Source organism: Scyliorhinus canicula, chromosome 1, assembly GCF_902713615.1.
Source record: "Scyliorhinus canicula chromosome 1, sScyCan1.1, whole genome shotgun sequence".
NCBI classification, from domain to species: Eukaryota; Metazoa; Chordata; class Chondrichthyes; order Carcharhiniformes; family Scyliorhinidae; genus Scyliorhinus; species Scyliorhinus canicula.
The window spans coordinates 35,091,590-35,119,368 of record NC_052146.1 but is presented as its reverse complement, the minus strand read 5'-3'; the positions used below and the strand labels follow the sequence as shown (position 1 = coordinate 35,119,368).

The 27,779-nt window shown below is 44.1% G+C and overlaps 1 protein-coding gene across 8 annotated transcripts in view; it reads right to left on the bottom strand.

Moving 5' to 3' along the window:
• Positions 1–17,162: 17,162 nt before the first annotated feature.
• The window catches only part of zgc:193801 (uncharacterized protein LOC564476 homolog), a 98,237-nt gene continuing 87,620 nt past the window's right edge, over positions 17,163–27,779 (bottom strand). For 4 of the 8 annotated variants that reach the window (XM_038782771.1, XM_038782616.1, XM_038782676.1 and 1 more), the window contains 3 exons: positions 26,576–26,713; positions 25,840–25,932; positions 17,163–18,529 (listed from right to left, as the gene is read on the bottom strand). In XM_038782771.1, coding sequence (XP_038638699.1) covers positions 17,951–18,529; positions 25,840–25,932; positions 26,576–26,713 — 810 coding nt within the window. In that variant the 3' untranslated portion in view covers positions 17,163–17,950. The remainder of the gene's footprint in view (positions 18,530–25,839; positions 25,933–26,575; positions 26,714–27,779) is intronic. The other 4 variants (XM_038782226.1, XM_038782466.1, XM_038782298.1 and 1 more) reach the window with 1 other exon arrangement.

Genomic DNA, 27,779 nt, shown 5'->3' with positions numbered 1-27,779 from the left:
TGCAGCCGCACCAGAGTTTTGAACAGCTGCAGCATGACCTTGTGGCTCCGAAACTCAATCCCCCTGCTGATAAAGGCTAGCACACTATATGCCTTCTTAACAGCCCTATTAACCTGGGTGGCAACTTTCAGGGATTTATGTACCTGGATGCCGAGATCTCTCTTTCATCTACACTACCAAGAATCTTGCCATTAGCCCAGTACTCTGCATTCCTGTTACTCCTTCCAAAGTGAACCACCGCACACTTTTCTTTTTTTATAAATGTTTTTTATTCAGTTTTCATGTTTTATATTGAACAAATTACAAATTGTTAGAGAGAGAGAAAAAAAAGAACACGCAAAAATTAACATATATATTTACAGGTAAGCATCTTCGTAGTAATAACTGTGGCCTCCCCCTTTAGCCGGCATACATATTTTACATTCCCCAACATGTTTATTGGCATTTATTTAATTTGGTTTTGGGCCTTAGCTAGCCATCAAACCCCCGTAACGAACCCGTAACGAACCCGTACACCCCCCCCCCCCCCCCCCCCCCCCCCCCGGCTACCTTCCCCCGACTATTCTTCCTCTTGTACGTTGGCCACAAACAGGTCCCGGAACAGTTGCATGAATGGCTCCCACGTTCTGTGGAAGCCGTCGTCCGACCCTCGGATGGCGAATTTGATTTTCTCCATTTGGAGAGAATCCGAGAGGTCGGACAGCCAGTCTGCAGCTCTGGGCGGTGCTGCTGACCGCCAGCCAAACAGGATTCTACGGCGGGCGATCAGGGAGGCAAAGGCAAGGGCGTCGGCCCTCCTCCCCAGGAATAGATCTGGCTGGTCTGAAACCCCGAAGACCGCCACTATCGGGCATGGCTCCACCCTCACCCCCACCACTTTGGACATAGCCTCGAAGAAGGCTGTCCAGTACTCCACAAGTCTGGGGCAAGACCAGAACATGTGGGCGGGATTGGCTGGACCTCTTTGGCACCGTTCACATCTGTCCTCCACCTCCGGGAAGAACCTACTCATACGGTTTCTCGTTAAGTGGGCTCTATGTACCACTTTTAGTTGCGTCAGGCTGAGCCTTGCGCACGTGGAGGTGGAGTTGACCCTATGCAATGCTTCGCTCCAGAGTCCCCACCCTATCTCCATCCCCAGGTCGTCCTCCCATTTCCTTCTTGTTGCGTCCAGTACGGTGTCGTCCCTTTCTACCAGTCGGTCATACACGTCGCTACAGTTCCCTTTCTCTAGGATACTTGCGTCCAGTAGGTCTTCCAGTAGTGTCTGTCGTGGCGGTTGGGGGTACGTCCTTGTCTCCTTTCGTAGGAAGTTTTTGAGCTGCAGGTACCGTAGCTCGTTCCCCCCAGCTAGCCGAAATTTCTCTGTCAGTTCGTCCAGTGTTGCGATCCTGTCGTCCGTGTATAGGTCCCTGACTGTCAGTGTCCCCCCGTCCTGCCTCCACCTTTTGAAGGTGGCGTCAGTCAGTGCTGGTTTGAACCTATGGTTGTTGCAGATGGGAGCCTTGTCCGACATTTTGTTCAGGCCAAATTGCTGCCGCAGTTGGTTCCAGGATTGGAGGGTGGCTGTCACCACTGGGCTGCTGGAGTGTTTTTTGGGTGGGGATGGGAGTGCTGCCGTGGCGAGGGCCCGGAGGGAGGTCCCCATGCAGGAGGCCTTCTCCGCACGCACCCACTCGGCTTCTGGCTCCTGGATCCATCCCCTTACTCGCTCGGCTGTTGCCGCCCAGTGGTAGAATTGTAGATTCGGGAGGGCTAGCCCCCCCCTGGATTTTGTTTTCTGTAGGACCTTCTTTGGGATCCTAGCATTTTTACCCCCCCATACGAACGCCATGATATGTTTGTCCAGCGCTTTGAAAAGGCCTTGGGGATGTAGATCGGAATGGATCTAAACAGGAAGAGGAACCTGGGCAATACGTTCATTTTGATCGTCTGGACTCTCCCCGCGAGGGAGAGCGGGAGTGTGTTCCATCTTTGCAGGTCCTTTTTTACTTCCTCCGCCAGGCTGGTGAGGTTCCATTTGTGGATCCCTTTCCAGTCATGGGCTATTTGGATCCCCAGGTAGCGGAATTTATGTCGGGCTTGTTTGAACGGCAGCCCCTTTAGTGCTGCCCCCCCCCCCCCCCCCCCCCCTGCTGGTGTACTGTGAAGATCTCGCTTTTGCTCATGTTGAGTTTGTAGCCCGAGAAGGCTCCAAACTCTTTCAGGAGCACGATGATTCCGTCCATGCTGCTTTGTGGGTCCGAGATGTAGAGGAGCAGATCATCTTCATAGAGTGAGACTCTGTGCTCTCTGCCTCCCCTTCGGATCCCCCTCCAATTTTTTGCTGCACTTAGCGCAATTGCTAGCGGTTCGATTGCTAGTGCGAACAGCAGTGGGGACAGTGGGCATCCTTGTCTGGTGCCCCTGTGCAGCTGGAAGTATTGGGAGTTGGTATTGTTGGTCCGTGGGGGCGTTGTATAGGAGCTTTACCCACGCGGTGAACCCTGTTCCAAGCCCGAACCGCTCCAGTACCTGTAATGAGGTATTTCCATGCGACTCTGTCGAAGGCCTTTTCTGCGTCCAGGGAGACGATCACCTCTTGTGTTCTCTCCCCGGAGGGGGTCATTATCACGTTCAGCAGGCGCCTGATGTTCGCGATAAGCTGTCTACCTTTGACGAAGCCCGTCTGGTCCTCTGTGACCACCTCAGGTACACAGTCTTCTAGCCTTTTGGCTAGGATTTTGGCCAGTATTTTGGCGTCTGCGTTCAGCAGAGATATGGGTCTGTATGACCCACATTCCGTTGGGTCTTTGTCTTTCTTAGGTATCAGCGAGATTGAGGCCTGTGCTAATGTGGGTGGCAGTGTGCCCCTAGCTAGCGAGTCTGTGAACATCTCCCGCAGGTGCGGGGCCAGCGCTGTCGCAAATTCTTTGTAGAAGTCCGCCGGGAATCCGTCCGGTCCCGGCGCCTTCCCCGTCTGCATGGAGCTAATGCTGTCCATGATCTCTCCCAGTGCTAGTGGTGCTTCCAGGTCCCGTTTCCTGCCCTCTCCCATGACTGGTATGTCCAGTCCATCAAGGAACCGGTTCATCCCAGCCTTCCCCGTTGGGGGCTCTGAGGTGTACAGCTCTTGGTAGAAGGCCTTGAAGGTTTTGTTAATCCTCTCTGGTTCTGTTTCCCACGTGCCTCTGGTACCTCTGATTTGCCCAATTTCTCTGGTGGCTGCCTGCTTTCTCAGCTGGTGTGCCAACAGGCGGCTGGCTTTGTCTCCGTGTTCGTACAGGGTCCCGCGCGCCTGGCGGAGTTGGTGCACTGCTTTCCTGGTGGAGAGCAGGTCAAAGTTCCTTTGTAGTTCTTTTCTCTCCGCCAGGAGCTCTACGGTCGGGGCCTCGGAGTATTTACGGTCTACCTCCAGTATGGAGTCGACCAGCTTCTGCCCAGCCACCCTTTCCTCCCTATCTCTTTGCGCTTTGAAGGCAATGATTTCCCCTCTTAGTACGGCCTTAAGCGCTTCCCAGAACGTGGAGGATGATACCTCCCCGTTTTGGTTGTTCTCCGTGTATTCCGCTATGGCCCGCGCTATCCTTTCGCTGAAGGCCTTGTCAGCTAGTAAGGCACCGTCCAACCTCCATGTGGGGCGCTGGGCCCTTCCCGTCTCCAGCCGCACGTCCATGTAGTGTGGGGCGTGGACTGATATCACAATTGCGGAGTATTCCACTTTGTCTATCCCTGGAAGCACCGTTTTCCCCACCACAAAGAAGTCAATTCTGGTGAACACGTTGTGTACTGGGGAGAAGAAGGAGAATTCTTTCTCCCCCGGGTGGGTGAATCTCCAGGGGTCTACTGCTCCCATCTGCTCCATATAGTGACTGAGTTCCCTTGCCATGCTTGAGGTTTTCCCCGTTTTGGGGTTTGATCTGTCTGTCTTTGGATCCTGTACACAGTTGAAGTCCCCCCCATGATTAGTCGATGCGTCGCTATGTCCGGGATTTCTGCCATGGTCTTTTGGATGAAGCTCGTGTCGTCCCAGTTGGGCGCGTACACGTTGACTAGGACTACCGGCGCCCCATCCAGGGCCCCGCTGACCATGACATACCGCCCCCCTGGGTCTGTAACCGTCTTTGTCGCCCTAAACATTGTCCTCTTGCCGATCAGTATCGCCACCCCCCTGGCCCTTGTCCCATAGCAGGAATGGTAGGTTTGTCCCACCCAACCCTTTCTTACCCGCAGTTGGTCCTGCTCCCTCAGATGCGTCTCTTGGAGGAAGACTATGTCGGCCCTCATGTTTCTGAGGTGGGTGAGGACTCTAGATCTCTTCACTGGGCCGTTAAGTCCCCTTACGTTCCAGGTGATTATCCTGGTGGGGGGCTTCTGCCCCCTCATTCCTGTGGGATTAACCATGTTTGTCTGGTGGACGAGCCCCTGCCCTCCGGGGTTTCCCTTTGTTAGGGGGCCGTCCAGGATGGCCGCTACCACTGCTCTCCCCATGCGGTCGGGTCTCTGCGCTCCGGGGTTTCCCCTTGTCCTGGGGGCACCCGCCATGGCCGTCCACTGTGTGTCCGCCACGCGGGTAGTCCCCTACACTCTGGGGGGCCCCTTTGCCCACAGACCGTACTGGGTGGGTGCTTGCAGCGGTTCCTTGTTCCGAGCCCTTGGTTGTGGTACTTTGTAGCCCTGTTCCTTTTCTGGCCTCTTTTGTCCCTTTGTCCCTATCTTTCCCCTCCCTGGTCTCTCCCTCCCTGTGTGCCCCCCCCCCCCCCGGTCTCTCCCTCTACCCTCCTCCCCTGTATACCCCTCCTTTGCTCCTCTATACCCTATTCCTGTCCACCGCACACTTTTCTGCATTAAACTCCATCTGCCACCTCTCAACCCAGCTCTGCAGCTTATTTATGTCCCTCTGAATCCAATAACATCCTTCAGCACTATCCACAACTCCACCGACCTTCGTGTCATCTGCAAATTTACTAACCCATCCTTCTACACCCTCTTTCAGGTCATTTATAAAAATGACGAACAGCAGTGGCCCCAAAACAGATCCTTGCGGTACACCACTAGTAACTGAACTCCAGGATGAACATTTGCCATCAACCACCACCCTCTGTCTTCTTTCAGCTAGCCAATTACTGATCCAAACCGCTAAATCACCTTCAATCCCATACTTCCGTATTTTCTGCAATAGCCTATCGTGGGGAACCTTATCAAACGCCTTACTGAAATCCATATACACCACACCAACCACTTTACCCTCAATCACCTGTTTGGTCACCTTCTCAAAAAACTCAATAAAATTTGTGAGGCATGACCTACCCTTCACAAAACCGTGTTGAGTATCGCTAATCAACTTGTTCTTTTCAAGATGATTATAAACCCTATCTCTTATAACCTTTTCCAACATTTTACCCACAACCGAAGTAAGGGTCACAGGTCTATAATTACCAGGGTTGTCTCTACTCCCCTTCTTGAACAAGGGGACAACATTTGCTACCCTCCAGTCTTCCGGCACTATTCCTGTCGACAAAGACGACATAAAGATCAAGGACAAAGGCTCAGCAATCTCCTCCGTGGCTTCCCAGAGAATCCTAGGATAAATCCCATCTGGCCCAGAGGACTTATCTGTTTTTACACTTTCCAAAATTGCTAACACCTCCTCCTTGTGAACCTCAATCCCATCGAGCCTGGTCGACTGTACCTGAGTATTCTCCTCGACAACATTGTCTTTCTCCAGTGTAAACACTGACGTAAAATATCCATTTAACGCTTCCCCTATCTCCTCTGATTCCACACACAACTTTCCACTACTATCCTTGATTGGCCCTAATCTTACTCTAGTCATTCTTTTGTTCCTGACATACCTATAGATTTGACCTGCTATTTGTGTACAGGACATACCGACGCAATTTGTTTACATTGCTGGGTAGATGCCAGTGTTGTAGCTGTACTGAAACAGCTTGGCTAGGGGTGCGACAGGTTCTGGAGCACAAGACTTCAGTACTATTGAATATTGTCAGGGCCTATAGCCTTTGCAGTATCCAATGCCGTCAGCTTTTTCTTGATACCATGTGGGATGACTCGAATAGGCTGAAGACTGGCATCTGTGATGCTGGGAATTCCAGAGTGGGCCACTATGCACTTCTGGCTTCTGGTTGAAGATTGTGGCAAATGCCTCAGTGTCACCTTTTGCACTGATGTTCTGGCTCCCCTTCATTGAGGATGGAGATAGTTGTGGAGCCTCCTTCTCCAGTTCATTGTTTAATTCTCCACCACCATTCACGACTGGATGTGGCAAGACTGCAGAACTTAAATTTGATCCATTGGTTGTGGGATTGGTTAGCTCTGTCTATCATTTGCTGCTTATGTTATTTGGCATGTAAGTAGTCCTGTGTTGTAGCTTCACCAGTTTCCCATCTCATTTTTAGGTATGTTTGGCGCTGCTCCCAGCATGCCCTACTCCACTCTTTGTCGAACCAGGGTTGATCCACTGGCTGAATGATAATGGTAGAGTGGGGGATGTGCTGGGCCGTGAGATTACAAATTGTGGTTGAGTACAATTCTGCTGCTGCTGTTGATGGTCCACAGTGCCTCATGGTTGCCTAGTCTGAAGTTGCGGGATCTGTTTGAAATCTATCCTATTCAGCACATTGGTAATGCCACACAACACGATGGAGGGTTTCCTCAAAGTGAACACAGGATTTTGTCTCCACAAAGACTGTACTGTGGTCGCTCAAGAAAAATAAAATGCTTACAGTGCAGAAGGAGGCCATTCAGCCCATCACATATGTACCAACCCTCCAAAACAGCACTTGACCCAGGTCCATTCCCACCCTATCCCCATAATCTAACGTGCATATCCCTGGACACGGAGGGTGATTTAGCATGCCCATTCCAGCTAACTTGCACATCTTTGGAATCCTACCAATACTGTCATGGACAGATGTATCTGCAACAGGCAGGTTGGTGAGGATGAGGTCAAGTATGTTTTTCTCTCTTGTTGGTTCCCTCAACACAAAACGCAGACTCAGTCAAGCAGTCATGCCCTTTAGCACTCGGACAGCTAATTATTGTCATCATTAGATACTGAACTCCAGATTGTTTTATTCGTCTGCCATAGTGGGATTCAAACCCGCGTCCCAGAGCATTATCCTGGTTCTCTGGATTCATGGTCCAATGGTAACACCCCACAGCTGCCTACCCTGTTCTGCTAGAGCTGCTCAGTATTTCCAGCATTTGCTGTTTTTATTTCTGGCTGCCTTTGCTTAGTAAGATACAATTGTCAACTCAGTCCAGTCACCGACATTACAACTACCCAGCACATGAACAGCAATATTATAACCCCAATTCTTTTGCTGTTTTTGATAGATTATCAGAATCACAATATTACCAACTGATTCCATCAGCTACAATGATAAATGAGTGACTGCAGTTGCTTTCAGTAGCCTTAAAGATTTTAGGTACAGTGCGGTGACCTTGTAGAAGATTACGATGAGATCATTACTGGAAAGCTGCCTGTCACTACGGTGTAGTATGTGTGTTGGCGAGGAGCCTCGATTGTAATTGAGTGTTAAATCAGCAGAAATAGTTCAGTTGCCTGCCAAATACCTCCACCATTATTTTTTCAACTAATCAATCAAGCCAAACACTTCAAATTGCAAACCCAAGTCTTTGCTCCCATTATACACGTCTTCTGCAGGGGTTTAGCTGGGGTCCAATTATTACATGCCAATTTGCTGTATGAGTGGAAAAAGAACACTGCTGAACATAGGACTTTATTGGAATAACTGTAAAAATAAGAGAGAAAAATACTTCCGGGGTGTAAATCTGTTGAGACATATAAGCGATCTTGCAGATCATTTTTATTCTATATATTTTCTCAAGGGGGAACTAATCTTTTAAAATTTCAGTTTATATTTTTATTGCACCACGCTGGCCCATAACTTCCTTTCGGGTCCCCAACTTAATGAGCAGCGTGACGACCTGGAAGTGTGGACACATGGGCATGCGTGCTAGAAGCGTGCGGTGTTCAAACTCCCAGCCCCCTTTTTCTTTTACAAGATTAAACTCGCACTATGCTGGACCTGCTGAATTAAAAATCCAGGGACATCACAACTTGGTTGACCTGCCCTAATGTTAGGGAAGTTTTTCCACCTTTTTATTTGCACTTTTTTTTCCTTGGTCCAGGATCATTGAGCAGAGGCAGGAAACATTTGTTTGGTTGGTTGAAGTTTTATATTGTTAGTGTTTAGCGTTTATAAATATGTCTAAAATGCAAAGAAAGTGAAAGGAAGTTATATTTTTATTTTTTTTTACTTTGGTTTATCATGAGCCTGTTAATTCCATTAAAAAAGTACTTCACTGTACGAAGTGAGTTTGAAGTCATAGAAAGTGAAAGAAAGATCTTTTTTACTTTGGTTTGTCATGAGGATGTTATTCGTTTAAAGGAACTATAATGGAGGGGCGACACGGTGGTGAAGTGGTTAACACTGCAGCCTACGGTGCTGAGGGCCTGGGTTCAATCCCGGCCTGTGTGGAGTTTGCACATTCTCCCCGTGTCTGCATGGCTTTCACCTCCACAACCCAAAGATGTGCAGGCTAGGTGAATTAGCAACGCTAAAATTGCCCCTTTATTAGAAAAAAATAATTTGGTACTCTAAATTTTAAAAAAAATAAAGGAACTATAACAGATCAAATGGGCTGATCACTTACTAGCGAGTATGATTATCCACTTAAGATACTCTGTATTACTGGTCATGGGTTCAGTGGGTCCTTGCGTGGCTCATGTGCCCGATCCTAGAGCCGTATCTTCAATCACTCACTTGGCAGGAGTTTCCAAAAGGTGGGATTGAACCTTGGACTCTAGGTCGTGGGTATCTCTTTCTCAGGCTCCTTTTTGGGCCTTCCTCTTGCCGACGTATGTTCCTGAAGAATTGAGTCCCTTCAATCAAAAGGTGGGATGGATTGGATTGGATTTAATTTGTTTATTGTCACGTGTACCGAGGTACAGTGAAAAGTATTTTTCAGCGAGCAGCTCAACAGATCATTAAGTACATGGGAAGAAAAGGGAATAAAAGAAAATACATAATAGGGCAACATAAGGTATACAATGTAACTACATAAGCATCGGCATCGGTTGAAGCATACAGGGTGTAGTGTTAATGAGGTCAGTCCATAAGAGGGTCATTTAGGAGTCTGGTGACAGTGGGGAAGAAGCTGTTTTTGAGTCTGTTCTTGCGTGTTCTGTATCTCCTGCCCGATGGAAGAAGTTGGAAGAGTGAGTAAACCGGGTGGGAGTGGTCTTTGATTATGCTGCCCGCTTTCCCCAGGCAGCAGGAGGTGTAGCTGGAGTCAATGGATGGGAGGCAGGTTTGTGTGATGGACTGGGCGGTGAACACGACTCTCTGAAGTTTCTTGTAGTCCTGGGCCGAGCAGTTGCCATACCAGGCTGTGATGCAGCCAGATAGGATGCTTTCTATGATGCATCTGTAAAGGTTGGTAAGGGTTAATGTGGGCATGCCAAATTTCCTTAGTTTCCTGAGGAAGTATAGGTGCTGTTGTGCTTTCTTGGTGGTAGCGTTGACGTGGGTGGACCAGGACAGATTTTTGGAGATGTGCACCCCTAGGAATTTGAAACTGCTCACCATCTCCACCTTGGCCCCTTTGATGCTGACAGTATAGTAAGAAGTCTTACAACACCAGGTTAAAGTCCAACAGGTTTGTTTCAAACACGAGCTTTCGGAGCACGGCTCCTTCTTCAGGTACTTTGCTTCCTGAAGTCAATGACCAGCTCTTTAGTTTTGCTGGCATTGAGTGAGAGATTGTTGTTGCTGCACCACTCCACTAGGTTCTCTATCTCCCTCCTGTATTCTGACTCGTTGTTATTCGAGATCCGGCCCACTACGGTCGTATCGTCAACAAACCTGTAGATGGAGTTGGAACCTTGAACACTCGGTTGCCGGTATTCCCTTCTTGGGCTCCTTTGCCGCCCCCCCCCCCCCCCCCCAAAGTATGTACAGTCAAAGGACATCATATGAAATGATGTCAGAGCAGATGTATGCCAGCTGACTGCTTCAGCAAGGCAGCAATAGGACACCTTTATGAAATGTTGAAGGAAGACCTGAAGCCAAAGTCTAACTGCCGCACTATCTTAATAGTGGAAATTAAACTCACAACAGCGCTGAATGTTTTTGCATCTGGGTCCTCTCAACTTGGCATTAGCGACACATGTAACATTTCACAGATAACTGCGAGGACTTGCGTTCGCCAGGTAATGAATGCAGTTTATCGTAAGGCGTTGGAGCTTATTATTTTTGACACATCCCCTATGAAGATGTAGGAGAGGTCCATCACGTTGTACAGGATAAAAGCAAATTGCTGCGGATGCTGGAACATGAAACAAAAACAGAAAATACTGGACAATCTCAGCAGGTCTAACAGCTAACGTTTCGAGTCCGGATGGCTCTTTGTCTTTCTACAGGATTGTTGGTTTCCCAAAAGTAATCGGGACAGTGGATGGAACACATATTGCATTGAAGGCACCAAGAAATTACATTGTTTCATTGATCAAATGTGATGATAGTGTGTGATGCACACACGAGGATCCTCAGTGTAAATGCAAACAACCGGGAATTGCCCATGACTCATTTGTGTTTGAAAGCTCAATGTTACACTGGTTCATGACAATACCACAAGGAATTAAATGATGGTTACTGGGTGATGAGGGATACCTATTGAATGCATGGCTTATGATACCATTCTGGAGGACCAACAATGAAGCACAGGAGTGATACAACTGTGCAAGTAGTGGAGTGGACAATTAATGTTTTGAAATCACGTTTTCAATGTCTGCACAGGTCAGGGGGTATGTTATAGTCTGCACCAGAGATAGTCTCAAACATTGTTATAGTGTGTTGTGCATTGCACAACTTTGCCATTCAGCATGGACTGAGACTTCACCCGTAAGATGTCTTGCCACCAGAAATGGACGAGCTGGAGGAAGGTAATGTGAAACCTGATGCAGACATGCCTCCTGGTGCAGACGTACAATTCCAAGCTCCAGGTGACGCAAGGGCCATTCGAGATCGCCTGGCAGCTGCTGCTTTCAGACATAGAGCTTGTAAAATTAACAATTGATATGTCAAAACCCTCCCTCCCCTTTCCCCCACTTCCCTCCCCTTTACAAAAAGACAGAGCTGTCTTTATTGTCATGATAGGGAGATGTTAGGAACTTGGGTTCGGAAATGGGGTCCAGGTTATGGAAGATATTAGAAATGGGGTCCAAGATATAGCAGGCAATTTAGGGTTACAACAGACTGAAAAGAAAAAAATGACTGCAAATAGCAGAATCAAAGGGATATGCCCAAACCTGGCTGAGCCACATTCAGAATGTGGCGCATTCAGAATGGAACTCATTAGGGAATGCATAAGGTGATTCACTTGAGATCCATTGTCATGGGGCTGGTTTAGCACAGGGCTAAATAGCTGGCTTTTAAAGCAGACCAAGGCAGGCCAGCAGCACGGTTCAATTCCTGTACCAGCCTCCCCGAACAGGTGCCGGAATGTGGCGACTAGGGCATTTTCACAGTAACTTTAATTGAAGCCTACTTGTGACAATAAGCAATTTTCATTTCATTTCATTTGGAACAACCTTGTTTGACAAACCATTATCTCATTATAGAGTCTGACAACCCATTTGTCAGTCAATGGAGGACTAAGTGTATGGGAGCTCTGGTCTCTTGTGTAAACGGGAGTGGGCTATCAAGCCCACATTACAGTTGAGTTCCAGTCTGGACATCTCAGAAAAGGACCTTCGTTTGAAAGGTTGGGCAGAGAATTAATTTGGAACAGAGAGACGGATGTGAGCAGCCATGGAGGAGGTCATGAAAATACCACAGAGAAAGTTTTGGAAAAGGGTTCTGAATGGATGTCACCAAGAGAAGAAAGATTTCTTTCAAAATGCAGTGTTGCCTTTGCCTGTACATGTAAATGGAACAAGAGCTGTATTTGCATGCAAAGCGTTGTTTTAATGGGAACTAGTGTTAAGCTCAAGAAACTGCATGTAATCTGTTAGTGTTAGAACTGTGAAGTAAAAATTCAAATATTGTTTTATTTTAATAAAGTTTTGTGAATAAAAAAAAAAACAAGCCCTAATTCTTATATTATCACTCCTGGAATGAATCGGTCTTTCTGCACAGTCTGAAACTTTAAAAAAGTTACACGTCTGATGCTGTATCTTAGCCATTGTTGAGGGGTGACCAGGCTTCTGTAATATTATGTGGAAACATATTTTATTGACCCGTTGTGTTTAAGTAAGAAAATACATCTTACTGCAAGGAAGTTGTAAAAGTCGAGTTAGTTTATGTCATTGTGCAGCTGATAAAGTTAAACATGTTAAATGTTAACTAGTTTCAAAGTTTTGTACTTATAAAATAATTTTTGTTCAATGTTTTCCATTGAAATTTACAAGCTTCTACAAATGTCGTATTAAAACATCACAACAGAACATTTAATTATGAGATAATTATAAATGAATAATTGAAGTAAACAAGGCAGAAACAAAATAATACGGGTGCCATTTGGAAACTGCAGCACCCACAGGAAACCCATGCAGACACGGTGAGAACGTACAAACTCCACAGTCGCCCAAGGCGAGAATTGAACCTGGGTCTCTGGCGCTGCAAGGCAGCAATGCTAACCACTGTGCCACTGCTGTTTGGTCTGGGTGCTTCGCTTTCCTCTCACAGATGCTCTGGCTGATTTTACAATCCAGCTCTTGGTCTGTAGCATTGTAGGTAACAGATGAGGAACATATCAGCCAAGATCGGATGGCGGTTCAGACTTGATGGGCGAATGGCCTAATTCTGCTTCTATATCTTATTAACTTATGAACACAGTCCAAAGATGTGCAGATTCCAAAGGTTAGATGAGGTTACGAGGCTGGGGGGGGGGGGGGGGGGGGGGGGGCGTCGTGGGCCTGAGTAGGGTGCTCTTTTGGAACATTGGTACAGACTGGATGGGCTGAATGGCTTTCTTCTGCACTGCAGTGAATCTATGATTCCAGAAACACAAATTAAAAAAATATCAGATGTTACAAGGACAGTGACAGCAAAAAGCCCTGGCGCACTTTTAAAATCTTATGACTATAATCTAAATTAAAAAATGAACATTTTTAAGCATGCCACTTGCAAAGTTATATAACAATATAGTGCAGATTTAAATAGTTTCTCAGATTTAAAACTAATAACCAAATCTATGTTCACTTATAAATAATCACCTATAATCAAAAAAAACTACTTCAAAAGAACAAATAACATCAATGCCTGTATAAAAGAACAAAAAAAATCCCAAAAAACTTCTACGACTTTTAAACATTTCACATAGGTTAGCACTGTTGCTTCACAGCAGCAGTGACCCGGGTTCGATTCCCGGCTTGGGTCACTGTCTGTGCGGAGTCTGCACACTCTCCCAGTGTCTGCTTGGGTTTCCTCTGGGTGCTCCGGTTTCCTCCCACACGTCCCGAAAGACGTGCTTGTTAGGTGAATTGGGCATTCTGAATTGTCCTTCGGTGTACCCAAACAGGCGTCGGAGTGTGGCAACTTGGGGATTTTCACAGTAACTTCATTGCAGTGTAATGTAAGCCTACCTGTGACACAAATAGATGATTGTAAATACGTTGCCTACTGTCTTCAATATAAATCTGCACCTTAAGTACCTGCCCTCAATGGGTGTTCCTAACCAGGGCCGTCAGAAGGGGGTGGGACTGCACGCCTCCTGCACCGTGTTGGAGCCTGCGCAGACTTTTGCGCTAGAGGCCCAAGGCTGCCACACCAAGAGGAAGGTTTGCTGTGATATCTGAGCGCAGGCAAGTGTGCGTTTTTCCTCCTCGGAATCTGTGGCCCTGGCTTTCCGCCGCTAACTGGAGGTTAAGGGCCGATGTTTTTGGCTGTAAATCAGTAAATAGTTCATCGGTGAACAAATATCTTCAAGAGAAGCTTATTTTAAAAGACCTGATATATAGGGCTATTCACCACCACAGAACATCCCAAAGCACTTAACAGCCAATTAAGTATTTTTTTTTTTTTATAAATTTAGATTACCCAATTATTTTTTCCGATTAAGGGGCAATTTAGCATGGCCAATCCACCTACTCTGCACATTTTTGGGTTGTGGGGGCGAAACCCACGCAGACACGGGGAGAATGTGCAAACTCCACACGGACAGTGACCCAGAGCCGGGATCGAACCTGGGACCTCAGCGCCGTGAGGCGGTTGTGCTAACCACTAGGCCACCGTGCTGCCCCCAATTAAGTATTTTTGAAGTATAGGCACTGTTGTGGTGGAGGAAACATGGCAGCTAATTTGAGCATGGCAAGGCCCCTTAGGCAGCAATGTGATAATGACCAGATTATGTTTTCTGATGTTAATTGAAAGATAACTATAATTACTCTGCTCTTCTTTGAAATAATGCCAAGGGTTCTTTTACAGTTCTGCACTGGAGTCTGAGCTTTGATCTTTCTGCCAAGTCCTGGCATGGGAGTTAAACCCACAACCTTCCAACACAAAGGAGAATTCTATCAATTAAGCCATAGCTGACACACATACTTTGGTATTTAAGACAGTGGTGATGTATGAGAACTGGGATTTTGACTGCCTTCATATATTTCTCTTATAACTAGCTAAAAAATAGAGGCAACTGTTATCCCCATCAGTTGGGATGATTTAAGGTTCCAGACATAAACTGTTCTTTCAAAGCAGGAATGGTGCAAATCTGTCAATGATCATTAATTTTCTCAAGAGCACTGGAAAAGTTTTTTTTTGGGAGCACAATGCAAATACTGCCAAATTTCTAACAGCCACTTTTCAGCTGGTGAATAACAATTGCACAATAACTGTATAAATCGCCGAGAGGAGTGTGCTTCAATCTCTCACCATCATGGCTATCCAACATTCGCTTTTCCTCCCTGGGAGAGCTGCGAATGAGAACATGCTGTGGGAGTTCAACAGCTTCACCAAATGTAGATTTTTGTTTCAAGACTTTGCACGTTTTCTGCTGTTACAGCATTTTGCTGGAGTTCGGAGAATTGAAACTAAATTTGTTTAGCATCTGCCAAAAGGTAATTTGAATACATGGATTCTGGACCAAACCGTATCTGTATTAATATTCTGCTGATCCTGTTGAAGAAGAAACTCCATAAATGTAACTGCACTTTGAATTAAACATGCACAAGTTAATATATATATATATATACTGGATATTTTTTCCTGACCACTGCACCCAAGTCAGTGAACTGGTGCCCCATTGCAGCTTGCTAGTGAAAAATTAGCCAACATAGATCCCGCGCCAGTGTGCAGTTGAGTTTTGGGAATGAAGATGAGGGGAGGGGTGGGGTGGGGTGGGGTGGGGTGGGGTGGTGGTCCCAAGCTAGAGTGATCAAAGTTTGCGACTGCTGTTAAGTGGAATGAAAATCATTATTCAAAATTCAATTCTGGGATATGAATGATGCAAAACCAGAATATAGTGCTAATCCCTATCATCCTCAAGGAGGTGGTAGTGGACTTCCTTATTGAAATATTGCAGGTATGAAGTATTAGGATTTTGACCCAGCAACAATAAAGGAAGGGAGATTGACGAAGCAGCTGAAAATGGGTGGACCTGGGATTCTCCCCTCAGGAATCTCTGAAGCAGCAGCCTGGATCTTACACAATTGGTTTCCAACTGCCATATTCATCTTCCACTGTGCTAGTCATGGTTTCAGCCACAAGTGTGTTCCTACACTAGGGCAGCACTGCGGCCTCACAGCGCCAAGGTCCCAGGTTCGATCCCGGCTCTGGGTCACTGGCCGTGCGAAGTTTGCACATTCTCCCCATGATTGCGTGGGTTTCGTCCACACAACTCAAAAAAGATGTGCTGGACAGGTGCCCCTTAATTAGAAAGAAACAACGCGGAGTCAAGTGGTGCGATGTTAAGGTCAGTCACTCCTACCTCAGCCCTGGAATTCAGCCGGATTCCTTTTTAGGCCATGGCTGTAATGTGCTTGGAGTAATCCTGGTCGTGCCCAAACTGATCATTAGGATTCCAGAGTTTTGCTGAGTATGTGCCACTTGATAGCATTGTTTATCATTGGCTTATGTGTCACAGAGTGGTAACTGGTCAGGCTAGTTTTGTCCTTTTTTGTCAACAGGGCAAGTTTCATGTCAGCAGGCAGATGCCTGTGTTGTAGCTGTCGTGGAATAGCATGGCTCAAATTTCTGGAGCAAGGGTCTTCAGCATTGTGAGAAGAATGTTATCAGGTCCAGAACTAGTGCACTCAGATTTGATATTATACGGGTTGAAGGTGGACATCTGTAGAGCATGAACTGGTATACTACACCATTCCATCAATCCCACACATCTAAAAGCTATTAAGAATTCATCTCAATGTCTTTTGCAGTTAAACCAGTATTTTGTAGATTTATTTTTACCCCAATGGTTAAGTGGAAGTTATGGAATTGTAAATATTGAGAGCATGTAGCTAGATATATGATTCAGTTCACATGAACTTTCATTTATACAGTGCCCGTCATATAACAAACCATCTTCATTCAGAATATAGTTTATTCAATTCTGAAGAAAGATCAGAAAACACAATCACTACAGTATCAATGTCCATGCGGAGTTTTCACATTCTCCCCGTTTGCTTTGGTCCCCCTTCCCCCCGCCGAACCAAAGATGTGCAAGGTAGATGGATTGGCCATACTAAATTGCCCCTTAAATGGAAATTTAAAAAAAATAATCTACGCTCCACTCACGAGAAAATTTTAATAAAGCAGCATTCGCTCAATGTTAAACGCAGTGCTGCCAACAGTGTGAAAATACATGGCAGCATGGTGGCACAGTGGGTTAGCCCTGTTGCCTCACGGAGCCGAGGTCCCATGTTCGATCCCGGCTCTGGGTCGCTGTCTGTGTGGAGTTTGCACATTCTCCCCGTGTTTGCGTGGGTTTCGCCCCCACAACCCAAAGATGTGCAGGCGAGGTGGATTGGCCACGCTAAATTGCCCTTTAATTGGAAATTGGGTACTCAAACAGTGTGAAAATACCCAGGTTCTAACTCGGGCTTATTGGGACAAAACAGAAACAAATTCATTTATTTTTGTTCATTGCAAAAATTGCCCGTCATTGGCTCAATTAAGAAATATATACTAGGTCGCTGATAATATAGAGTACCTTTTTAATGTCTTCCTTTACAGTATAAAATGTGGCTCAATTAAAAATATAAATTCACATTTCATTAATACCCAATTAAACTAAAACATTTGGTGAAAATGCAATGTAGAAGAATCAACAGACAGATAGTTGAATAGAATAAAATACAGTGAAACAACGAGTATCTCATGATGAATGGAACGTCCAGTACAGAGCATCCCACTTACCAAGAGAACAGAGCAAAATGCTATATTGAAGAGGGAATAAAATAAATATGTGCGGTAACTGAAGGCTTGATGCTATTTAGAATATTTCTATTACAAATAATCAAATGTACACTAATTGTTTTGGAAACATTCACCACCAACTTAGACATCTGGAATGATTCCAAGTTAGCAATTTAGCCTCAAGTAAACAAAAACAGAAGCAAATAAATTACACGCGTCACTTAGTAATTTAATTCATTTATTTAAATTATGGTAATTTTGTTTCTCTGAGAGGTCAAGGGTCACTTACATTCTTGCTCTCACCTTAAAAAGTAAGGATTTATTATATTGTCTAAATATCTTTGACTGTACAAGGAAACTGTACAGTACCTCTTTGGCACAAAACAGTCTGAAGAGGTGAAAGTTCATAAGTCAAATAAGTTATCCCTAATGTTCATTTAAACAAAAACTCAAATTAGAAAGGATCTAAAAATTAAATATTCATAAGATAAATTACTCATTGTAATATGGAATAAAATAAAGGCATACAGTTAGACACTATGCAATAACATAGTATCAGTATCCTGCTTTTAAGCTGTTCTCTGGATTTTTGGTTGACTTTCTTCTTCAGAGTCCTCTTCAGATATGCGTTTCCCAGTGGAAAGTTCAACATGATCATTGATTTCTGTGACAGGATACAGATGTACATGTGTTGGGGAAGATGACTCAATATTTGAAATGGCTGACTCACTGTCCAAATGGACCTCCACAATTTCAAGTGTTGTCAAACCTGCAGATCCATTTGATGAATTATCATTAGGCTCGATGAAGGATATGACATTCCCAGAAGTGAGGTCCATTTCAGATGCTGCAATCACATCTTGTGATGTTGATATAATCTCATGCTCAGAGGTCATGATTTCATGTGCTGATGTCACTATACTGGTGGGTATGGCCAGTCTAATGCTGTGACTCTTGGGGGACATATTTGTAGTGCCTCCTAATGCCCGTTCGGTTGTACACTCCGTTTCATCCATGCAATCATCTTTAGAGTCTTCAATAGAATCGGAGCTATCGTTAACTTGATGATTTAACTTGTTGTACTCCTTCCTTAGTAGCTCCACCTGCATCTGTAAGAGTTCCTTGTGCTGCATCTCCATCCGTTCAATCTGAAAACATAATGGCAAATTACTTTGTCTTAATTTTTTTGTTTGCTGAACAAATTGCTCAGTGTATCTAATCAGTCATCTTCTCTTAGTTTTGGTCTCCTTACTTGAGAAAGGACGTACTGGCGCTGGAGGGTGTGCAGAGGAGATTCACTAGGTTAATCCCAGAGCTGAAGGGGTTGGATTATGAGGAGAGGTTGAGTAGACTGGGACTGTACTCGTTGGAATTTAGAAGGATGAGGGGGGATCTTATAGAAACATTTAAAATTATGAAGGGAATAGATAAGATAGATGCGGGCAGGTTGTTTCCACTGGCGGGTGACAGCAGAACTAGGGGACATAGCCTCAAAATAAGGGGAAGTAGATTTAGGACTGAGTTTAGGAGGAACTTGTGAATCTATGGAATTCCTTGCCCAGTGAAGCAGTTGAGGCTCCTTCATTACATGTTTTTAAGGTAAAGATAGATAGTTTTTTGAAGAATAAAGGGATTAAGGGTTATGGTGTTCGGGCCGGAAAGTGGAGCTGAGTCCACAAAAGATCAGCCATGATCTAATTGAATGGCGGAGCAGGCTCGAGGGGCCAGATGGCCTACTCCTGCTCCTAGTTCTTATGTTCTTATTGCAATAATCACACAAAACATTTAAGCCTTCAATCTCATTTAGGCTTTTGTAATAAAAAATATGCTATTGTTCTGATGTGATAATTCTGTCCATTACTGAATGTTTCAATGGGCATCTACTCCAAAATTATTTGCATTTTAAATTGATAGCAAAAGCATACAGTAAAAGCAAAATTACATTTCAATAATGAATATCTAGGAGAGATTTAAAAGATAGTAAAACCATTCATAGCATTAAATATTTTTCAGATTTTTATACTTAATATTATCCCGCAAACTCAGACAGGCATCATGTGATTTAAACATATGGTAACACTGCCTGTTCAAAAAATATGATTTATGTTATAATTGTAAGTCATTCAAACCTGTCACACACCACCTCAAAGTTACTCGAAATGAGCATTGGAAAGGCTAATGAGTAGGTTCAATTGCTAGTTGGAGAATGACTTTTTATAGAAACAGGAAGAAAGGAGGGGAGAGAAATGCCTGAACATCTTTAAAGTCACTGATGGGATACCTCCCTTCAGCATTCAGCCATCGACAGCAGCTGCCTAACTCGATGCTTCGACTGATTTGTACTGCCAAATGCTGACTATTTGCGTCAATATTTTGTCTGGTCAATCCAATGAAGTTAAATTACAATGCTTAGTTACCTGATTGGCCAACAAGTGGGTTTTGGAGACATTGGCCAATTAGATGTGCATTCGGAGCTGGAGAAGTTGTTTCAAGAAGAATGGAGGAATCACCGTAAGTAGAGCAACCAGTTAAGAAAAAAAGTTAAAATAGAATACATCAGATCACAAAATTCAGGATTCAAAAGTGATAAGGGAAGAACGTAAACAACAGAAAATACCTAAACAGCATTGTACATATAAGTCTGAGTTTTTTGTTAAATAAGGAGTTAGCAGGACTAAATTCTCTTCCAAAACAGTTATGCATTGTTACTTTCCAGGAAGGAGGGGGGGGGGGGGGGGGGGGGGGGAGAGAGAGAGAGAGAGAGAGAGAGAAGAGTGCGAGTGAGAATGCGAATGTGCGAGAGAGTGACTGAGTAAGTGAGAGAGAGATAACTCAAACACACATAGGATTGCCTTTGTCTAAAGGATGTTGGACAGATTTTTTTTTCCTTTAAAAATAAATTTGGAGTACCCAATTCTGTTTTTTTCCAATTAAGTGGCCAATCCACTTACCCTGCACATCTTTGGGTTGTGGGGGCGAAACCCATGCAGACATGGGGAGAATGTGCAAACACCACACAGACAGTGATCTGGGCTGGGATTGAACCCAGATCCTCGGAGCTGAGAGGCAGCAGTGCTAACTACTGTGCCACTGTGCTGCTCTGGCAGGACAGATTTCTATTGTATGCTACAAACTCAAAACATTTTCAACTTTTTTTTGAGTACATATTAAAATAAATTTGGTGAACAATGTTCTAGACATCCTGGCTCCGTGATATGACTCAGAAGATATTTTAAGTTGCTATAAATTATAATGGCCTGTAACCTCCTCAGAGTGGCAATCTCCAGCAACACTTGATGGACTTGCCTTCACTTGGATTCCAAAGCCCCCCTCTCACCCAACCTTACTCACTCAGGCCAGGTGAGACAGAAGCAGTGAAGTACACCCCTGGCTGCATTGGCATGAAGTGGGGAGCAGAGATGACGGGGGAGGGGCTTGCGAGGCGTGGTCTACGTTTTAAAAAAATTACTCTGGAGTTAGAAGTGATTTTTTTCCCCTCCAACTCTTTCAGAGTAACGGTCAGGGTAAAAACTGGCAGAATAATCTGAAGTTAGTGATATAAATCGCTTTTGTCAAATGGTTCCAAGCCCAGCACAATTGTCCAGAGCAAGTTAGCACTTCTGGACAATAGCCAGATAAACCCTTATGTGTGACCTTGGCATTATTGGGGTGCCCCTAAATGTGACACTGAGGAACCAGAAAGGTTTGGGCCAATAAATTCCACCATTTTGGGCCTCCAAACACTCATGTTGACAGTTTGGTTTAGCACAGGGCTAAATCGCTGGCTTTGAAACCAAGGCAGGCTAGCAGCACGGTTGAATTCCCGGACCAGCCTCCCCGAACAGGTGCCGGAATGTGGCGACTAGGGCTTTTCACAGTAACTTCATTGAAGCCTACTCGTGACAATAAGTGATTTTCATTTAATTTCATTTATAAATTCATTATGACATTCCAATGAAACAGCTGCTGTATACAATCATGAATAGATGTTGCATTACAGTCTTCCATCTTTACCTTTAATATTTTTATTGGATTTTTCCTGTTTCAGAACAGAGCAGACTGGTTGATTACTTTGATCTACTTGATAAAATGCATGCCATGCATGCACCCATAATGACAATCTAATTTTCTTATCTAACAGCAATGTGAGTACCTACAACACCTTCATTGATTCAAGAAGATGGCTCATCATCACCTGCTCATGGCAATGGGCAATAAATGCTGGTCTGATCCCACGAACAAATAAAAAGTTAAATATGATGTCTTTGCAATGAGCAAGAATAGGCCAGTTTTTCAAGTATATATCAAATTTCTGTTTGAAAATTTTGATGCTTTCACCACCTTTTCAGGCAGTGCATTCCTAACCAGAACGACTTGCTATGCAAAGGAACCTCTCATCTCCTATCTATTTTTTCTGCCAAATATCTTAAATCTGTGCCCTTTCATTACGTTTTCTCCTGATGAAATCTCCCAAAAAGTGGGTGCCTCAACAGATGATGGAAATACCATTACCACAGTAAGTGATAGTCTAGTACATGCGGGGGAACGTCAGTCAGATTATTTCGAGTTAGAGACACAATTAGTATAATGCATAAATTACAATTCCCTGCGACTGTACATAATGCTTCAGGAACTCGGGGGAAAGTTCAGCTGCAAGCGTTTCAAATGTTTCAACTGCTACCAAGATGATCATGGGATCGATTATCCCCAAGAGTCAAGAATATTGTGCTTAAACCCAGAACTACCGAGGGTGTAAAGTTTGACATGACTTAAGCCAGATTGAGAGTCTGGTGGCGACATGTAGGTGGGGTCGAACTTTTATATAAGCTGTCTTCAGTAAAGTTGTGGGAAGTAGAGGATGTCAAAATCCCAATGCAAGAATACGGCACAAAAGGAACGAGCGCTAGTCTGCCTGCCAAAGTAGAGGACCTGGAGAACAGGTCATGGTGGCAGAATCTTCGGATTGTGGGACTGCCTGAGGGTCTGGAGGGGCGGAGCCGATGAAGAACTTTTCGGGAATGTTGGCCAAGGTGTTGGGGGAGGAGTAGAACACCTCCCTCTTTGAGCTGCATAGGGCTTATCGGTCGCTTCGGCTGAAGTCAAAGGCAAATGATCCACCAAGTCTGTTTTCACAACTATCAGATGGAGGGGAAGGTCTTGAGATGGGCCAAACAAAATCAGGAAGTGAGGTGCGAAGTCAGTGGTATTTGAATATACTAGGACGTCACATTGGCAAGAAAGCGGGTGGCCTTTAACAGGGTAAAGGCAGAGTTTTACAAGAGCGATGTGTTGTTCGGGGTGGTCTACCTGGCGAAGCGGAAAGTTACATATGAAATGAAATGCTAGAAAATGTTTTCTAACCTTGTAATTATTATGCTGCTTTTGCATCAATGCAAAGTAATTTTCGGTGTGCATATAAGTTATTCTAACGCTTATCCATTAGAGTCTAAACCAAGAAGTGCAAGTTAAAACTAATTAATTCAATGTAAAAATCATGTACAGAAAGCAAATTTCAGAGAGCAAAAAAGATGTGTTGAAAGATTGATGAGAGACAGTAAAAAAAGTTTTTTAAATTATTTAAAGTCTCTAATAATAGTTAAAATCTACAGGAATAATGTTACCTTTCAGCCCCAAAGGTTAAAATTCATCACACCGTTCAAAATCATTCATACTTCAATCGATAGCCTTTCCTGGTGTGTTTAGTGGATGTCTATTAATAAGTACTGCAGCCTCATGCCTTTCATGCATTCGAGTGGCACGTCCCAGTGAAGTACCAGTATAATGCAGTTTGAACAAGAGCAGGGCAAATAAACTGCAGCTTGCTGGTTGTCACATTTAACTGCGTATGTGTAGACAGTAGACATAGACGACCCATTTTACACCATAATAACAATGAATGATGATTCCTATTGCAAATTCAGCCAATATTTAAAAACATTTTTAAAAAAAAATAATTTTTATTCAAATTTTCACAAAAGAGAAAGCAATAACAGAAAATTCTAAGAACAAAAAAAACAGACCCCCCCCCCCCCCGTAAATACAAAAGAGAAGCAATAGATTAACACCCGTCATTGGCAAAAATCAGATATTCAATCTAAAACAAAAACAAAGAGACAACCCCCCCCCCCCCCCCCCCGGTTGCTGCTGACCTTTTGTTTTTACCGTTCTGCCAGGAAATCTAGGAATGGTTGCCATCTCCTGAAAAACCCCTGTACTGACCTCCTTAGGGCAAATTTCACCCTCTCCAATTTAATAAACCCCGCCATATCAGTGACCCAGGCCTCCACGCTTGGGTGCCTCGCATCCTTCCACTGAAGAAGAATCCTCCGCCGGGCTACTAGGGACGCAAAGGCCCGGACACCGGCCCCTTTCGCCTCCTGCACTCCCGGCTCCACTGCAACCCCAAATATTGCGAGTCCCCAGCCTGGATTGACCCTGGATCCTACCACCCTCGATACCGTCCTTGCTACACCCTTTCAAAATTCCCCCAGCGCTGGGCATGCCCAGAACATATGGACATGGTTTGCTGGGCTCCCTGAGCACCTAATACACCTCGGTCCCAAAAAAAAAGCTCATCCTTGTCCCGGTTATATGAGCCCTATGCAGTACCTTAAACTGTATGAGGCTAAGCCTCGCAGACGAAGAGGAGGAGTTCACCCTTTCTAGGGCATCCGCCCACGTCCCCTCCTCAATCTCCTCACCCAGCTCCCCCTCCCATTTATCTTTCAGCATGAACTTCCCTTCCAGCTCACCCAGGCTCGCAAACTTCCCGTCTATGAACAGGTCCCCCAGCCTCCTGACACCTGCCCTGTGCCAACTCAGGAACCCGCCATCAATTCTCCCGGGAACAAATCGGTGGTTCCCCCGTATCGGGGACCCCATCGAGGCCCCCACCTCCCCCCTGTGCCACCTCCATTGCCCCCAGATCTTGAGGGTAGCTGCCACCACTGGGCTCGTGGTATACCTCGTCGGAGGGAGCGGCAGCGGCGCCGTTGCAAGCGCTTCCAGGCTCGTACCCACACAGGATGCCATCTCCAGCCTCTTCCATGCCGCCCCCTCCCCGTCCATTACCCACTTACGCACCATCGCTGCGTTGGCAGCCCAATAATACCCACAGTGCCAATATTAAAAATTAAGCATGAGGGACCTGTTACAGAAATTCTTTTAGAATATCAACGTGACCCAGAGTGGGTAAACAAACTCTGTTGGGCCAACTGATTGATTTCCACAAATACTGGTTTAACAACAACAGCAGCAGTTGAAGTAAAACCTTGGGTGATACAATTTGAACCTTACTTTCTTCTCAGCAACAGCATATTCCATTTATGCTGCACACAAGCTTGTCAGCAGAGATTTTCTCTAATGCAGTGTCTTTTCCACCGTCATGGCCTCTATAGGGTGCTGCGAGTTAGCAGAGCAAGTAACAGCAAGGCTCATCAACTTTATCAAGGAATATCTAGCTGAGACAGAGTTCAAACCAATACCAATTTGCAATGATGTTTCACCTTTAACATCGTGAAATATTCCAAGATGTTTCAAAGGAATTTTATCAAGTCAAATAGCTACAAAAGGGATAAGAGAAGTTCCCACATTTTAGCAAAGTGATTTTCTTTTTTAAAGGAATGTCTTAAAGGAGAGGGAGACGTTCAGAGGTAGAGAAATTTACTGAGGAAATTCCAGAGCTCAAGACCATAAGAGGGAAGACACAACTTCCAATCATGGACCAATTAAAATCAGGGATACTCAAAGGATGAGAAATGGAAATGCACAGACATTTCAAAGGGTTGTGGGGCTGGAGGAGATTATAGAAAAGGAGAGAAAGGTCTTGGATAGATTTTGAAAACGTGAATGAAGATTTTAAGATAAAGGGGTGTTGGATGAACAGGGTTAGGACACAGGAAGCAGAGTTTTAGATTCTCTCAAATTTCTGAAAGGTAGAATGTTGGAGGTCAACCAGAAATGTGTTGGAATGAATTAGATTTAAATCATGTACACAAAGTGAAAGAAAGATTAGGAGATACAGATTGGGTTAAAAAAGAAGTAAAAGAAACAAAGAAAAAGGTAAAGATTTTTTTTCTCCAAATCGTCAGCACTAATTTCCTACTAAGGGAATGATACTCCACATTTGTGAAATTAATCTTTCAGCGCTAAAAAAGTTGTTCAGTCCAATTATCAGGTTGCTAAAAATGTATTTATTCTTGAATGCACCAGCCCCACTTTTCAGGGGTTGTGTGTAGAACCTATGGGCAAGTTCAAATCAGTACATTTCTTCATTGCAGCCTTTGGGGACAGCAATTTCTAGGTTTGGTCATTTAACTGCACTTGTGCATACTCCAGCAGTTGCTATCAGATGTGTACTGAAAGGCTCACTAATATTCTTCTTACAAATTTTAGGCCACATGTACAGTAATGTACATAGATCATGCACACACAAAAAGATTAAATATTTCATAATCACCATTTGATTTATTTTGTTCTCAATATCTTCGGAACATTTATATTGCTTTAGTTCTTCGGCCATTTGCCAATTGGCCTCTGAAAGACCTGCAATCTAAAGCAATTTGTATGAACAGTTTTTCAGAAAGTTACAGGAATCTTTTTCAGTAAAAGAAGTAAATGGGAAACTAACTTAAGTCACATTGGTCATTTAAAAAAACTATTAACTTATTGGCAATTGACAGTAGACGAGAGAGCACAGAGAACAAAGAAATGGGTTCAATCATAAATGTAAAAAGGATCATGTTTGTTTTTGTCATTAATGACTTATTAACAATCATCACAGCCAATTTGCAATTTGACTTTAAAAAAAATAAATAAACAGCTAGTTATAAGGAGATCAAGTTTTGCAGTTTTGAAGCTTGCAAAATCTCTAAACCTTTTGGGCTTCCTCAACTCGCCTCCTTTGTGTTCTTCTGTTCTCAGTTTACATAATGCCTGTAGTACTGTACTGCTGATCAACTTGATCGACATTTTCTGTTTCTAATTTCCAAAAGTTGTCATCTTTCTTTTCTACATTGTACATAAAGGAAGGAACTGGTGCAGATAATTTACAGAAACTGCCCCAGAGCCGTGTCACCCTCGACAGTTAAATAATATCAGTAAGATTTGCTTTGTGTCTGAGCATTGGCAACATTTTTGAGGCACATCATTTCAGAAAGCGGTTAGCACTCACTGTTGGCCATTGTTTTACACACCTGATCCTTTAACTGTTGAATTTCCATTTGGAGCCTGCGTTCAGTGTCCGCTTTCTCCACTCGAAGCTGATGATTCTGCTGGTGCAGTTCTAATAGTTGTTTTTCGATTAGCAGATTTTGATCCAAAGCTTCATCACTCTGAAATATTTATAGAAATATATGCTTATATCCAAGTTGCAAAAAGCACATAATAATAAAGGCTGGAAGAAAGATGTGACCTTGGATTTTGTAACTAACAAAATTTGAAAGGATCTCTCCAGATTAGATTTTGGTAGAACACAAATTAATTGCCAACCAGCAAAAGCCAGCATGCAAATGCTATAATATTTGCCCTCCCCACTCTCATGTTAATATATTCAAGTAAAAAAAAGTTGTATGCTCTGCTCACAGACTGATTCAGGGACTGCTACCTTCAGAATAGCTTATAGAAAATGCTGGTATTCCTTCAATTGTGAAAGATGCCTGGAGTATGGCTGTAGTTCTGTCTCATTTAAACATTTATAAAACAAAGCAGCTGACATGGGCAATTTTATGACAGTCATTTTGCAGAATTTGCTGCAAGGATAATGCCATATGCATGGTGGACACCATTACTAACGTCTTAAGAAATAAAAATTGTGAAGGAGAGATTTGGCATGAGTTGGGGCCACAAGTTGCTGAAGGATTTGTACCACTCCCATGTTTACAACCTTCATCTGTCTGAGGAGAACTGCTCACAACTTCCAGAGAGAGGTTCAAGAACAGTTGATGCGCAGCAAAAATGAGCTAAACTTGATGTGGGCTGCTATTTCACAGGACAAGGACCCTGTTAAGAGCATAGTTTATGCTTCCAAAAGCTCCCCACCACTTTGAAGCCAATAATTAAGTAATGCTAATTGTTCTGCCACATAAAGCATACAACCTGGATGCAAGTTAAAATGGAGATATTATACATGGAAGTAAATTCTTCACAGAGAAACCAAATGCATTAGGGAATGCAACTATTTGATAGAATGGAAAGGAAACAAAAAAAGTACAGATTGCCAACAGCTAATTGAGAACATATGGGCTTGTGACTTGCTGGTAAAATAGAGTATTACTGTCAAGCAGAGGCGAAGATTATGAAATTTGATTTGTTGCATATTCTTATACAGCAGCTGGAGGATTTTATATTTAATTAATTAATCAATCTGGAATAAATCAGTAATGATGGGTGGAATCTAAT